The 14,920-nt window shown below is 34.0% G+C and overlaps 2 protein-coding genes across 2 annotated transcripts; both read left to right on the top strand.

Moving 5' to 3' along the window:
* Positions 1-3,784: 3,784 nt before the first annotated feature.
* Positions 3,785-5,722, top strand: LOC106714687 (cytochrome P450 6B5). Its single transcript, XM_014507789.2, has 2 exons — positions 3,785-5,120; positions 5,367-5,722. The coding sequence occupies exons 1-2, from the start codon at positions 3,785-3,787 to the stop codon at positions 5,528-5,530; spliced, it is 1,500 nt and encodes a 499-aa protein (XP_014363275.2). The 3' UTR covers positions 5,531-5,722.
* A 7,194-nt stretch (positions 5,723-12,916) lies between these two features.
* Positions 12,917-14,684, top strand: LOC106714660 (cytochrome P450 6B1). The gene is made up of 2 exons (XM_014507760.2): positions 12,917-14,272; positions 14,515-14,684. The coding sequence occupies exons 1-2, from the start codon at positions 12,940-12,942 to the stop codon at positions 14,682-14,684; spliced, it is 1,503 nt and encodes a 500-aa protein (XP_014363246.2). The 5' UTR covers positions 12,917-12,939.
* Positions 14,685-14,920: the final 236 nt, after the last annotated feature.

Here is a 14,920-nt window from a genome sequence, read left to right on the forward strand (position 1 = left end):
ACTAACGGCTGACCAGTGGAAACCACGACCACACAGAAGACAGGCGTGAAGTGGAAGCAATTCAGTGTTTCGTCTGATGAGTGTGGTACCGGAGGCCTGATTTTAATCCTCTTTCCTTATTTACCCTTTTCTTATTAGGACAGAATGGGAAGGGGAACTGTATTTGGCGGAAGATGGGACAAATAGGAAGGGGAAATATCCTTTTTCTCGCGTCCCCTTCTCCGTTGGTTAAACGTAGGCAACACCTTTGCAATTGAGAATGTCTATGGACAACGGTCGCATCGCTATTTCGGCGAATTCAGGTGATCGTTTGATCGTTTACTACCTTTTCATACAAAAAACGTAGTCGCTAATCGAAATGTTATAAATGTATGGAAGAGATAATAACTTCTGATATGTCACGTGCATATCATGTATTTTTCCTATACATTTTGTCAATTCTACTAGCGATAGCGATAATCGAATGTGACATTGTCTAGTCTAGACCTACTGTTTAATTATAACTAACTTTTGTACACAAAACTGAGATTTGTTTAGTATGTAAGACTGACGATCTAATCAAAATTTCATTAAATAAAACTGATCAGTCAAAACTGAACATAACAACAACTTTCACTTATCAGTTTTGTCATTGTTAAGGTCAGTTTGCAATGTCATAAAACCTGTTAAACAACAATATTGTAACTTAAATTAGATCCATTTCACGTAGACTGAATTTTCTTTTTAGTTTATAATTTGTTTAGTAATTAAATAAAGTATTTGATGGGAATATTGTGTTAAGATTAATGTTGCACAAAATTTATTATTATTGTGAAATATTTCTTATCTGAGTCGTCATAAGAAATTGATAATACAATAATAATTATTTATATCAACAAAAATATGGTTGATAAAATAATAATAATATTAATAAATAAATAAAAAAAACTTGAGAGGTGTCAAGGGACACCCGGATGGAACGAAGTTCCTTTCGATTAATTAGTGAAGGAACCAATGTTTATTCTATAAATAAAAAACTTAAGTCTTCAATAGAAGTACATTTTATTTCTATAAATTTTCGTTATATATATATTGTCACGTCGTTGCCATGGTTACTATAGCAAAAAGTGTCGTGACAACTTTTCGTAAGAATTTTTTCCGTCTAGCCCCCTTTCACAACGCGCGATAAGGAACTTCGTTCCAATAACTGCTTTATTGTGACACTCATATACACAATTATGTGGAAGCCTTGGTTCCTTAACTAGGGCAAAGCCCTGCGTTTCAGGAGCCAATTCCTTCCCCCTATCATTAAATTAATTTACATTTAGTGACAAAAGAAAAGAAAACAAGCATTCATAATTTCAAAAAAATGTTTAAAAAAAGAAATCAAACTAACATATATTTTTTAACAATTCGACTAGTTTTATATGAGACACTTGTAAATTGTTTTTTTTTTCTATTACATTTTATGTTCTCACTCTTCAATACTTATAAGATTTTCACAATCTCTGTAGTCTAGGTTGTTTAGCCAATTTTTTGCATGTTGTTTCATTTTATAGTAGTTTAAATTATAAACATTGTGTTTTTGGTTAAGTAGGTTGTATAATCTAGGTGCTTGAAAATTGTATTGTTTTCTTGCCATTGTAGTTCTAACTACGGGCAACGGAGATATGTGTCTTCTTTTATTTCCTGTTAATGTTCTGTTTCTATTACGATGACAGTTCTTAATACACTGAAATATGTAACATTTTCTAACACTCATAATTTTAGACTTTTTATAAAGCTGAGTGGTGGGATATCGGAATGAAAGTTAAGGTATTACTTTGAGTATGGCCCGTTGAGCTCATACATATTTTACATGTAGGTCCTATAGTTAAGCCTACGTAAGCGATGAAAGCAAAAATGTCTTTAATTTTCGCAACGCATTTTGAAGTAAAACTCAAAATGTACTAGTCATCCTAAAAATTAATAAAAATGGGACCCATCTGCAAGCGATTAAAATATTTTTTTTTTAAATCGGAGCACCGGGGGCGGAGCTTCGCGGTAACACACATACAAAAAACAGTCAAATTGATAACCTCCTTCCTTTTTTAAGTCGGTTAAAGAGCACATCATCTTTACTCGTCAAAATTAGCCGATCATTGAAAACAAAGTGTAATATGTTTTGTGTAATCACGACTTGCGATTTTACAAAGTCATACTCATATTATTAGCTACTGTTGAAACAAGTTTTACGTAATTTGACTCCGATTGTGAGATAACATGTTTTAATTTTTTATTCATTGTTATTATTATAAAATCATTAAAATGGTTCAAAAGAAATAATTAAATAACTCGGCGATTTTTCTAAACCAGTACATATCATCTATATATATAAAAAAGTCGTGTTAGTTACACTATTTATAACTCAAACACGGCTGAATCGATTTGACTGAAAATTGTTGGGCAGGTAGCTTAGAACCAGGAAACGGACATAGGATAATTTTTACCCCGTTTTCTTTTTTTTTATTCCGCGCGGACGAAGTCGCGGGTAAAAGCTAGTGGTATATAAAATAATTCTCATAGGTATGAAATTTGCATTTGCATGTCGAAATATATCTGACAAATAAAGGTACAGGCCGACCCACTGCACCTAGAGTCTTGAAATTTTGCACAGATCAACAGTGGTAGGCACGAATGGGTCGACTCGCCTGGAATGCAACGACCACACAGAAGATACGCATGAAGTGGAAGTAATTCCGCGTTTCAACTGATAAGTGTGCGTTTCGGAGGCCTAGTTATAGTCTTCTTTCCCTTTCTATAATTTTCTTATAAAGAAAGTATGGGAAGGGTAAGTGGATTTGACGAAAGAGGGATTGTATAAGAAGGGAAAATATTATCTTCTGTGCATCCTCTCTTCCGTCGACTAAAGATACAGATAGATGCGTTGCGGATTCAACGCAGGGATTGCAGATGAAATTGCGGATGTCTATGGGCAGCGGTCGCTTCGCCATTTCAGCTAATTCATGTAGCCGATTGTTCGTTTGCTGCCTTATGATAAACTACATAGTCAAGCACTAAGGAAGGATTTCACTAACTCAATCCCTAAAGGTTTGTAGAGGGGGTTTATATTTCTACGGAAAAATCAATCCTTCAGAAGAAATGCGGGAAAGGAGGGAGTCGGCAGAGTTCATCGTGTCAGCATCTGAAGTGGTTAGCATTTTGAGAGCATATCGGACGTGTCTATTATTTAGAGGACAGGATCGATAAGTTTACGGTTCTGCGTTCGGTCCGATAACGAGGCGTCTATAGGTCGCTTACGGGAAGCGGTGCATCGGGTGCATCAGGAGTGCAGCATTGCTGGCGCCTTTAGACTGTATGACAGTGACTTATTTGACTCGACTGACACCGACAGAGTGACCAGGCACCTGCAGGCGGTGAACGGGGCATCGAGTTGGTAAGTGCCACTTCAAATATATTTACAATATTACGCCAACCTTTGAGAGACGTAGTCTAAGGCAGGTTATGCCGCGGGACCCGAACCCGTCGTGTAAGGCACAATTCTAAAGATTCTTACTAATTTTCAGATGAATGCGAATTATTGTAGCTTCAATTATTTCTTAATGACATTTAATTTTATGATAAATGAATCAACAAAAATAGAAATAGTATGAATTGTCAGATTTAAATTTTGCTGATTCATCATTAAAAGCATGTTTTAACATTTCAAACATGATCAGCATTACATATAAGTACATAACGTGTATATATATTGTCTCGTATGTGCCAGTTATTCATTCAGTTGTCTTGTTTCACATTAAACAATATGGTGTACGTTTTGTTGAGCGCTGTCGCGGCTTTATTCGTCGCTTTATACTTTTACTTCACCAGAACTTTCAATTACTGGAAATCAAGAAATGTTGTCGGACCCAAGCCTCTACCATTCGTCGGAAATCTCAAGGATTCCTTCTTTAGACGAAAACAAGCGATTATGGTCTTAAAAGATATTTACGATAAATTTCCAAAAGAGAAAGTCGTTGGAATTTATAGAATGACAACACCATGTCTGTTGATACGTGATTTAGACATAATCAAAAATATTTTAATAAAAGACTTTGATTTATTCGCTGACAGAGGAGTCGAATTCAGTGACGAAGGTCTCGGTGTTAACCTTTTCCATGCCGACGGCGACAGGTGGAGAGTTTTAAGAAACCGTTTCACTCCTCTATTCACTTCGGGAAAGCTCAAGAACATGTTGCGTCTTATGACGGAGTGTGGAGACAAATTTGTTAATTATGTCGACGAAATTATTCAAACTAATGCGGAACATCGTATGTACCCGCTCGTTCAAAGATTCACAATGGCATCGATCTCGGCTTGTGCCTTCGGTATAGATTTAGACAAAGATATGTTGAAATCTTTGCAAGATATGGACAAATTAGTTTTCACCGTAAATTACGGCACCGAGCTAGATATGATGTATCCTGGAATATTGAAAAAGTTAAATGGCTCACTCTTTCCAAAGAGTGTAAGTACATTTTTCGACAACCTTACTAAATCTGTCATTAAACAAAGAGGTGGTGTGCCGACAAACAGAAAGGACTTTATGGATTTAATTTTAGAATTGAGACAAAGGAAAATAATTGAAGGAACGAAAAGAAAAGACGACGAGGATGTGAAAGCGCTCGAACTGACCGACAGCATCATTGCAGCGCAGACGTTCATATTCTACACCGCTGGTTACGAAACCAGCGCCTCCACCATAGCCTACATGTTGTATGAACTGGCCAAGAATCCTGACGTACAAAACAAACTCATTGCAGAAATCGATGAGGTTCTTAAACGCCATAATGGGGAAATAACTTACGAATGCTTGAGCGACATGCCGTATTTAGGTCAGACGTTTGATGAAACTTTGAGAAAATACCCGGTCGCAGATATTTTGCAGCGCAACGCCAAAGTTGACTACCCTATCCCGGGTACTGATGTTACTGTTAAAAAAGGGCAAACGATTATTATATCCGGTTGGGGGATACAACATGACCCGAAATATTACCCCAACCCAGACAAATTTGACCCCGAAAGATTCAGTCCGGAAAATGAGAAAAATAGACATTCCTGTGCTTATCTACCATTTGGAGCTGGTCCTAGAAATTGCCTAGGTATGTTAATATTCCTTTTATATTACTAAGTAAAAGTTTTAAAAGTGAATGAACCTAAAATTGAGATAGTTTTTTTTTTTTGGAAACAGTGGTAAAATACGCGTTATGATAAATTAGTATGTGTAAATTGAGTAAGTCCATCAGATTTACTGTCCAATTACAAAGCGGTATGATTCTAAGCAACACAGGAAGCACCTTATCGAAGAAATACTTCCTCCTTAAGTTAGTGATTTTTTTTTATTTCAGGCGCGCGGTTTGCGAAATGGCAGTCACAAGTATGCATCGTGAAGTTTTTGTCAAAATTCCGCGTGGAACCTTCGAAAAATACACCGTTAGACTTCAAATATAATCCCACGCGTTTATTTGCTTTCCCTACCAGTGATATTAATTTAAATGTTGTAAAGAGATAAAACTTTAATTTTATATAATTTAATAGACTGGTAAGGATTTAACACATTCCGTGCCACTGCAATTTTTCGTAAGAAAGTGAACTCGCCCGGCACTTAATGTGTTAATGTCTCATTTTAATCATTTAGAATACTTTTATTTATTAATTTTAATACGATCCCTGTCTTCTGAAATACTGTTGACAATAATTATTGTGGTACGAGATCATCGGAAACTTTAATATTGTTTTGTTTTTTTTTTATATAAAATATCTTGATATTGTAACTATCCTTTTTAAAATATATGCAAACTCTCAATTTATACAAAATTTTGCAGTAGACTAGGACACAAAATTTGTATATCTTTCCAAAGGTTGAGTTTGTTATTTGTGCCAGGGATATTTTATATATGTGATCGTCTAATTTAGGATTTTGTTCTACGTTGTGTTTTTATAGTAACTGATTCTTTTAGGTTATATTTGGAGTAATGACTATTCACTTCCATTCTCGAATCCAAGTTTAGTATCTCTTAATAATTAATTAAAATTAAAGGAAAATAAAATTATCTTTAATATACTTGTAAAAGATTTACAAGCTATATTTACAATACCCATTACAAGTATTAGTCGCTCCCCTCATTTCTTAAAAAAAAATGTGGGGAGGCACACAGCTCCAAAACGAGCACTGACAATGAGTATCAACTCATTGTCAGTGCGTAAGCACAAATTCAATCGATATCGCATATCAATGCGTGTTGTACACCGACAGGTGTTAATAAAATAAGGCAAGACTCTCAGGTCATAGTCAGCACAGGTCTCAGCCTGTAGAGCGCATTGTGAGTCTACTGCTCGCCTCAAGGGGTGGGGTCCAACGTTGAGCGAATGCTTTCGCAGCCTTGAGAACTTTGTTCCCTCCAGCTACCACCACGCATGAGACAAATGCATATGCTCCACCAACCATGATCAAGAAAGCTATTTGCCACAATTTCATATATCAGTATATTCAATTATTCAGTAGGTGAGATTTTTGTGTCTTATTGCAAAGCATAGACATCGATCAAATTTGCATCACTCAATGACAACTCGTCATTAATATTTCAAAATGTGGACAATTTACTGGCCATATTAATTCTGTTAAACATGGGAGAACAGACAGTCTGCAATCTCGAAGCAAGAGATCCGACTTGGGCAAATCTAATTAAGATAAGCGCCATACTACAATATCAGGCGCTATCACTGAATTTGCACAAGGTCATCATAAGATCTCCAATGTACTTCATTCAAGACGCATACCAGATATCGCAGCAAACAACAATATCTTAGCAAATACCTCCATCAACTCAGACCAATATAATGTATTCATACTACTATGAAGTACTCAGTAATCCACTCCATGGAAAATAATCAATCCGGTGATAGTCGCATCAGAGATGTACCATCGGTAGACAATAAACAACAAGTTCCGGTTTAGAGTGCTATCACCAACTCATGGAAAACCAATTCCAATACGTCGTAAACAACATCTCTCATAACCTTCACAAGTCGTCATATCGTCTCGCAATAAGCATCAATGTACAGCACTAAAATCATATACAATCTCAGCACTTATACACAACGCATTACTGCTGCAAGTATGTATTCACATATTTGCTAGATCGATATAATCCACTTCCAGACACCAAGCTTCACAGCCTCTTAGTCCATATATTTAGTCTAAGTCAACTTCGGAAAGTTTTGTAATTCAATGTATCATAGAAGCAAGCCTCTAAGACATTGAATTCCCTTATCTTAAAGCCGTAGCTCTAAAATATGGTTCTGAGTATATTCCAACACCGAAGCGCTAGCACATACTCCTCCCATACTGATATATATAGCGAATGATTAGATCTCCAAATCCAATCTGAAATCATTATCATTCATGCAATTATGTATACGTCTCTTTCAGAGCACTTTCTTTGAGTCCTTTTACTCATATAATTATTTTAATATTGATGCGTCTAGTGTTATAATAATAATAATTTATTATTATTATTATGTAAATATTTCTTTATTAACTCTGTATACCCCCTCTTAAAATATACAAAGTTATATCAATTTATATCTATTGTTGATATATTAACATATTTACATTCAATTTTGACCTTTTTGGAATTTCTCATTTTTCCACTTTAGTCACACCACACACCCACATGTATAGCTATGTACTCAAAATGTATACCACGAGCCATTTACCTACGAGGGTATTCTTGCATTAAAATCCACTTTTATCCCCTAAATTTTTAATTATTAATTCATCTTCCCCTTTCAATTCCAAGTCCAAACATGTACTTTTTATCAATGGAAAAAAATAAAAGTTCAATACGTGAACACTCAATAACTTTTCAACTTAGAAAAATTTTGAAAATTTTCATTACATGAACTCCCCATTATATGTTTATATTTTCTTTTAATATATTTCATCCATTAATTAAGTATCTAAATATTGAATAATATATTATATTAATATATTATAAAAGACTTTTAAATCCATTGAAAATTAAACTTTTAATTAAGTACTTTTATTATTAATTAATTCTTTAATTAATTAATAATAAAAGTACTAATAATACTTAGACTTGGCTCACGAGATTACCGCCATGTGGCGTATGAAATCGACTACCATTATTCCGATAGTCGTATCGGTGAATGGACTGATAGCGAAGAGCTTCGACCAACATCTTAAGAAGCTCTCGCTAAACAGTTGGATTAAGGGCCTGATACAAAAGGCAGTTATTCTAGAAACCGCACGCATAGTTAGGAGGTTCCTGTCTCTGTAGCCCTCACCACTGGTTGTTTGAGTAATGGGATTCCGCAGCCGGTGGTATACTATTTTTTATATAATATATTTTGTTATTTTTTTTTTTATAAAATGTATTATATAAATAATAAGAGAATAAATGAATAAGACCGTAAAAAGTACTAATAATTCTTTAATTAATTAATAATGTTAGTTACAATATGTTGTTATTGAAATAAATGTCGTGTTATATTTATTTTATAAAATAAATCATAAATTATAAATAAATCTCTTATTTTGCCACAATTAAATATGCAAATTTAAATAAGGTGCGAAAACCCAATTAATCCTTACTTATATAATATGTAATAATATAATAAAATGTATAATATATAATATACTAGCTGTGCCCGCGACTTCGTCCGCGTGAAATTCTGTCTTCGGATAGAATTTTTTAAGGCTAATTATTTTACTTAACCGACGTGCTATGATTGGATGTATGGATGTAGCAGAACATAGAGAGAGGTGTGCCAGGACCGTGCCAAATCTCGAAAATATTCCCAAACAAAATTTCATTCCCTATTTTTATTTAGCACACTTGAGGGTAACATTTCTTCAAACGTTGAATTTCATATTTATTTATATCAAATTAGCAGCCACAAAAATAAATTTTAAACTTGTAACTGTAAAAATGACGATACTTCCATACAAATTTCCACCCCAACTTTCAACTCCTTACAAACCCTTTTTCGCGTTAAAATGTGCCCTATGTCCTTCCTCGGGCTCTAGACTAAATATTGGTAAGGGTAACAGCAAAACATATTAAACAAAACATTCACCAAAACCTCATATATCGCTAAACAAAATTTCATCCCCTATTGTTATTTAGCACCCTTGGGGGTACAATTTATACAAAAATTTAATTTCATATTTATCTTTATCAAATTAGCCTTGAAAATAAGTTTCAACCTTCTACCTGTAAAAATGACGATAATTCCATACAAACTTTCACCCCCCCTTTCAACCCCTTACAACTCCTTTTTCGCGTTAAAATGTAGCCTATGTCCATCCTCAGGCTCTAGACTATCTGTGTACAAAATTTCATTTAAATCGATTCAGTAGTTTTTGCGTGAAAGCGAGACAGACAGACAGACAGAGTTACTTTCGCATTTATATCAATATCAATATCAATACATAGTATAAAACAAAGTCGCTTTCGCTGTATGTCCGTATGTATGCTTAGATCTTTAAAACTACGCAACGGATTTTGACGCGGTTTTTTTTAATAGATAGAGTGATTCTTAAGGAAGGTTTGTATGTATAATAAATGCATAATATAGTAGAGAAACACTGATAAATTTAAAGGTTTCTAATGTGAACGCTGTGAACGTTGTGTATAAGGACATTCTGTAGTAGGTATATTTTGCATTGCACCCGTGCGAAGCCGGGGCGGGTCGCTAGTATTATATATAGTAAGGATAATATATAATATATAATATATAATATATAATATATAATATATAATATATAATATATAATATATAATATATAATATATAATATATAATATATAATATATAATATATAATATATAATATATAATATATATTTTAATATTATAAATGCGAAAGTAACTCTGTGAAAGTGAATTTTGTATGGAAATATCATAATTTTTACAGTTAGAAGATTGAAACTTATTTTTTAAGCTGCTAATTTGATATAAATAAATATGACATTCAACGTTTGTAAAAGTTTTACCCTCAAGAGTGCAATATAACAAAAGGAAATAGGGGATGAAGGTTTGTATAGGAATACATGATGGTTATATGTTTTGTAAGTTTAATATGCTTTGTTGTACTTTTTTATAAGTTTCAGTAAAATACAACAACAACAATATTCGCGCCCATAACCCAGAGGGGCAGGCAGAGACCAAGGACCTCCATTTGGCGCGATCGTGACACAACTCTCTCGGTTCTTCTATATCCATACATAAACGAGTAGCACGTCGTTTCAGTAAAATAATTAGCTTAAATGATTAAAATGCTACCCGAAGTTTTTACAGTTTTTCACGCGGATGAAGTCGCGGACACAGCTAGTATATACATATTTACATGCATATTATGTATTTATCAATAACATTTGATTATGTATATATATAATGTTTAAACTTAATGCTGTTATGAATCAGCACAATTTAAAACTGACAATTCATACTTTTTTGTTTTTTCATTGATAAGAATCCAAGATAAGTACCCTATCAAATAACTTAATTTAATGCTAACTTTTTATTTAATTTCAATGTCTTTAAAAATAATTTATTTCACTTCGTAAGCGAAGGATTAAAACATAGGTAGCCTATGTTACTCCCACACATGTCCCTCCAGTAAAAGTCCCCTCAAAATCGGTATAGCCATTTCGGAGATTACCCTGATAAATTGTTATAATTATAGTCAACTAGCTATTGCCGGTGGCCAAATTTCAGATTAGACATAGCGTTAGAGTTATAGCGTCGTAGAGTTAGAGCGTCGGTGGCTCAGGGGTTAAGCACTTGACTTGCAATCTGAAGGTCGAGGGTTCGAATCCCGCAATGTACCAATGTATTTTTCGATTTATATATGTACATTTATCCGACATTCTTACGGTGAAGGAAAACATCGTGATGCAACCTGCACATATCTAAGAAGAAATTCAATGACATGTGTGAAGTCAATCAACCCGCAATTGGCCAGCGTGGTTGACTATGGCCTAGTCACCCCTAACTTGGGGTAGGCTCCGAGCTCCTCAGTGGGGACGTATAGTGAGCTGATGATGATGAAATTTCAGATGTGAAATCCGAGGAGCCGTTCTGGAAATACCTTCTAAATAATGAAATAATTTAAAAGTAATAAATATTAATTCATGTTTTTATGTATTGTAATGTTGTTTTTTAACTCACCTTAGTATTGCCAGAGAACGATGCAAAACGGTTATCAGAAAATTGACATTACATTATCGCGCCAAATTTGAAGACAGATATTCTGGATCGATTTCTTATTAAATCAAAAACATACTTTAGTAATAATTTCTTTTCGTAAAATTGCTTAATATTTTTATCGGACTGAGAAAAGTGTAATGTTTTACGTAATTAAGTTCCCATGTAACTGCCTGGAGCCTAAACGACTGAGCTGTTTTTGACGATTGAGGTGGCGTTCGTTTCGTATTCTGTTGAGTGCAGAAGTAAAGATTCCGCCTTTTTATGTTGGTAAAAATATAGACGAGTAAAAGAAAATAGCGCTGGAGTTAACAACGAAATGTGGCGCGAAAAGTAATTACAACGTGATGTTGGAGATATTAGAGATTTATTGAAATAATCAGAGTAAATACGAGTATATATATAGTTTTAAAATAAGTGATCAAACAAAACAAACGAAAATACAAAACAACGTGTTCACGCATCGAGCGCGTGAACAGCGGCGGCGGGAGGCGCGGCGAGCGGGGGGATGCACCGGGAGATCGGGCTGGCCGCCGCGGCGCCCGCGCAATGAGCCGGCAGAATTAATTAGTTGCACATCGTTGTTTAATTAAGTCACGTTATATTTTTTTTTGTAATCACATTATTAATATTATATTATTCTATAAACATATACCGGCTTTCATTAACACAATGAATAAAGCATGGCTGCCGTGCTGCTGTTTTTAGTCGACTTCAAAAAGAAGGAGGTTATCAATTTATACATTCTTCCCCTGAGTGTCATAGGACTATAGCCAGACGTGTTTATTATTATTAACCAGTTATTTATAATTAATATACGTATTATTACGTTGCGCAGATTATTATTACGCTATTCTTGTATAAATTGTCAGATTTGCATTATTCATGCGAATTGCAAGCATGTTACATACATAGTTGTGCTTCCTTGCTTCAACAGTAGTCCTTGTATGAAATATTATAAATGCGAAAGTAATTCTGTCTGTCTGTCGCGTATTTCTGCAAAAACTATCTAGCCGATTTTAACGAAATGGTACACAGATAGTCTAGAGCCTGAGAAAGGAGAAAGGCTGCTTTTTAATGCGAAAAAAGGGTTGAAAGGGGGGATGAAAATTTGTATGGAAGTATCGTCATTTTCAATATAGAAGATTGAAAGTTATTTTTAGGCCGTTAATTTGATGTATATATTATATTTATTAACATTCAAAGGTTGTTAAAGTTTTACCCTCAAGGGTGAAATATCAGAATAGGAAATAGGGGATGAAACTTGTATGGGTATATGTAAGGTTTGAATGTTTTTATGTTTAATATGTTTTGTTGTAATCTATATATTTAAAAGCAAGTCGTGTTAGTTACACTATTTATAACTCAAGAACGGCTGAATTGATTTGACTGAAAATTGGTGGGCAGGTAGCTTAGAACCAGGAAACGGACATAGGATAATTTTTACCCCGTTTTCTATTTTATTCCGCGCGGACGGAGTCGCGGGTAAAGGCTAGTATTTTATAATTTTAAGTAAAATAATTATCCAAAGTGATTAAAAATGCTATACAAAGACAGCATTACACGCGGACGAAGTTGAGGGCACAGCTAGTATTATATATAAACTGTTATTAAAAAACTTGTTTGCATTGATCTGCACAATTTATCTATTGAGAATCATTCAGTAATCTTGTGCAGTGACAGTAAGCATGTTTTATACGTTGTTGTTTGTGGCAGTTTTACTAACAATTTTATATTTTTACTTCACTAGGACTTTTGATTATTGGAAGAAAAGAAATGTTGCCGGACCAAAACCTCTCCCGTTTTTTGGTAACCTTAAGGATTCTTTTTTAAGAAGAAAGTCTGTGATTATGGTTTATAGCAGCATTTACGAGGCATTTCCTAACGAAAAGGTCGTCGGAATTTTCAGAATGACGACGCCTTGTCTTTTATTGCGTGATTTGGACGTTATTAAAAATGTGATGATCAAAGACTTTGATTTATTCATTGATAGAGGAATTGAATTCAGTGACGAAGGTCTCGGTGTTAACCTTTTCCATGCTGATGGAGACAGATGGAGAGTTTTAAGAAACCGTTTCACTCCTCTCTTTACTTCGGGTAAGCTGAAGAACATGTTGCAACTGATGACTGAATGTGGAGATACATTTATTAATTATGTTGATAACATTTGTCAAAAGCAACCGGAACAATCAATGCATCTAGTTTTTCAGCAGTTCACAATGGCATCTATCGCAGCATGTGCCTTCGGTGTTGATTTAGATAAAGATATGATAAAAACTTTGGAGAGAATTGACAAATTAGTTTTTACTGTGAATTACGGCATCGAACTTGATATGATGTATCCGGGAATATTGAAAAAGTTCAATAGCTCACTCTTTCCTAAGGATGTAAGTACATTTTTCGACAACCTAACAAAAAGTGTTATTGGACAAAGAGTAGGTGTGCCATCAAATAGAAAAGACTTCATAGATCTAATTTTAGAATTGAGACAACAGAAAACCATCGAAGGAGCGAAAAGAAATGAAAATGAAGATGTTAATGCACTCGAATTGACTGACAGTATCATTGCAGCGCAGACATTTGTTTTTTATGTGGCCGGATACGAAACTGGCGCCTCCGTTCTGTCATATTTGTTCTACGAACTGGCAAAGAATCCTAACATACAAGACAAACTTATTTCAGAAATTGACGAAGTTCTTAAACATTATAATGGTGAATTAAACTTTGAATGTTTGAGCGAAATGACATATCTGAGTCAAGTATTTGATGAAACATTAAGAAAATATCCAATGGGAGATCTTTTACAACGTAATGCTAAAACTGACTATGCAGTCCCAGGTACTAATGTTATTATCCGCAAAGGGCAAACTGTTATTGTCTCAGCTTGGGGTATTCACCACGATCCTAAGCAATACCCCAATCCAGATGTATTTGACCCTGAACGCTTCAGTCCGGAAAATGTGAGCAATAGACATTCTTGCGCTTATATGGCATTCGGTGTTGGTCCCAGAAATTGTTTAGGTTTGTATATTTTTATTTTTGTATTATGTTTTCTGAGTAAATTTGCTATTTTTAATCAAACATATAATGAAGTGATTTGATGAAAATTGTTATAATGTATGAAGAACTGGTTCCTTGATTGGATAAAGCTGCTAATTTTCTTTTCTAAAATTATTATTTTATTTTTAGTTCCTTGTGTATTATAGTCAAAACAACCGTTGTTACATTTTTAGTCGTTTTAATTGTTATTTTTTTATTTTTAGGTATACGTTTTGCTAAATTGCAGTCTCAAGTATGCATCGTGAAGTTTTTATCAACATTCCGGGTAGAAATTTCAAAGAACACTCCGTTAAACTTTAAATACGATCCAATGCGTTTATTTGCATTTCCTATAGGTGGTATCCATCTTAACATATTACGTAGAGAAATTTAATGTACTATTAAAATAATTACTTTTAGAAAGAAGTAGAAGATTTATAAAACAGGTAAAGATCAAGATCACAACCTGTTTTTTATTTATTTTTTGTTAATATTGTATGCCAACAATCTTATTATGAAAAAGAAATATTTATTTTACAATTTAATTTCTTTTTTTTTTTACTTCTTCTTCTAGAAAAGTAATATGATATTAAATTTAAAACAATAAATAAAAGTAAGAAATATTCAGTG

Source organism: Papilio machaon, chromosome 20 (genome assembly GCF_912999745.1).
Source record: "Papilio machaon chromosome 20, ilPapMach1.1, whole genome shotgun sequence".
Lineage (NCBI taxonomy): Eukaryota > Metazoa > Arthropoda > Insecta > Lepidoptera > Papilionidae > Papilio > Papilio machaon.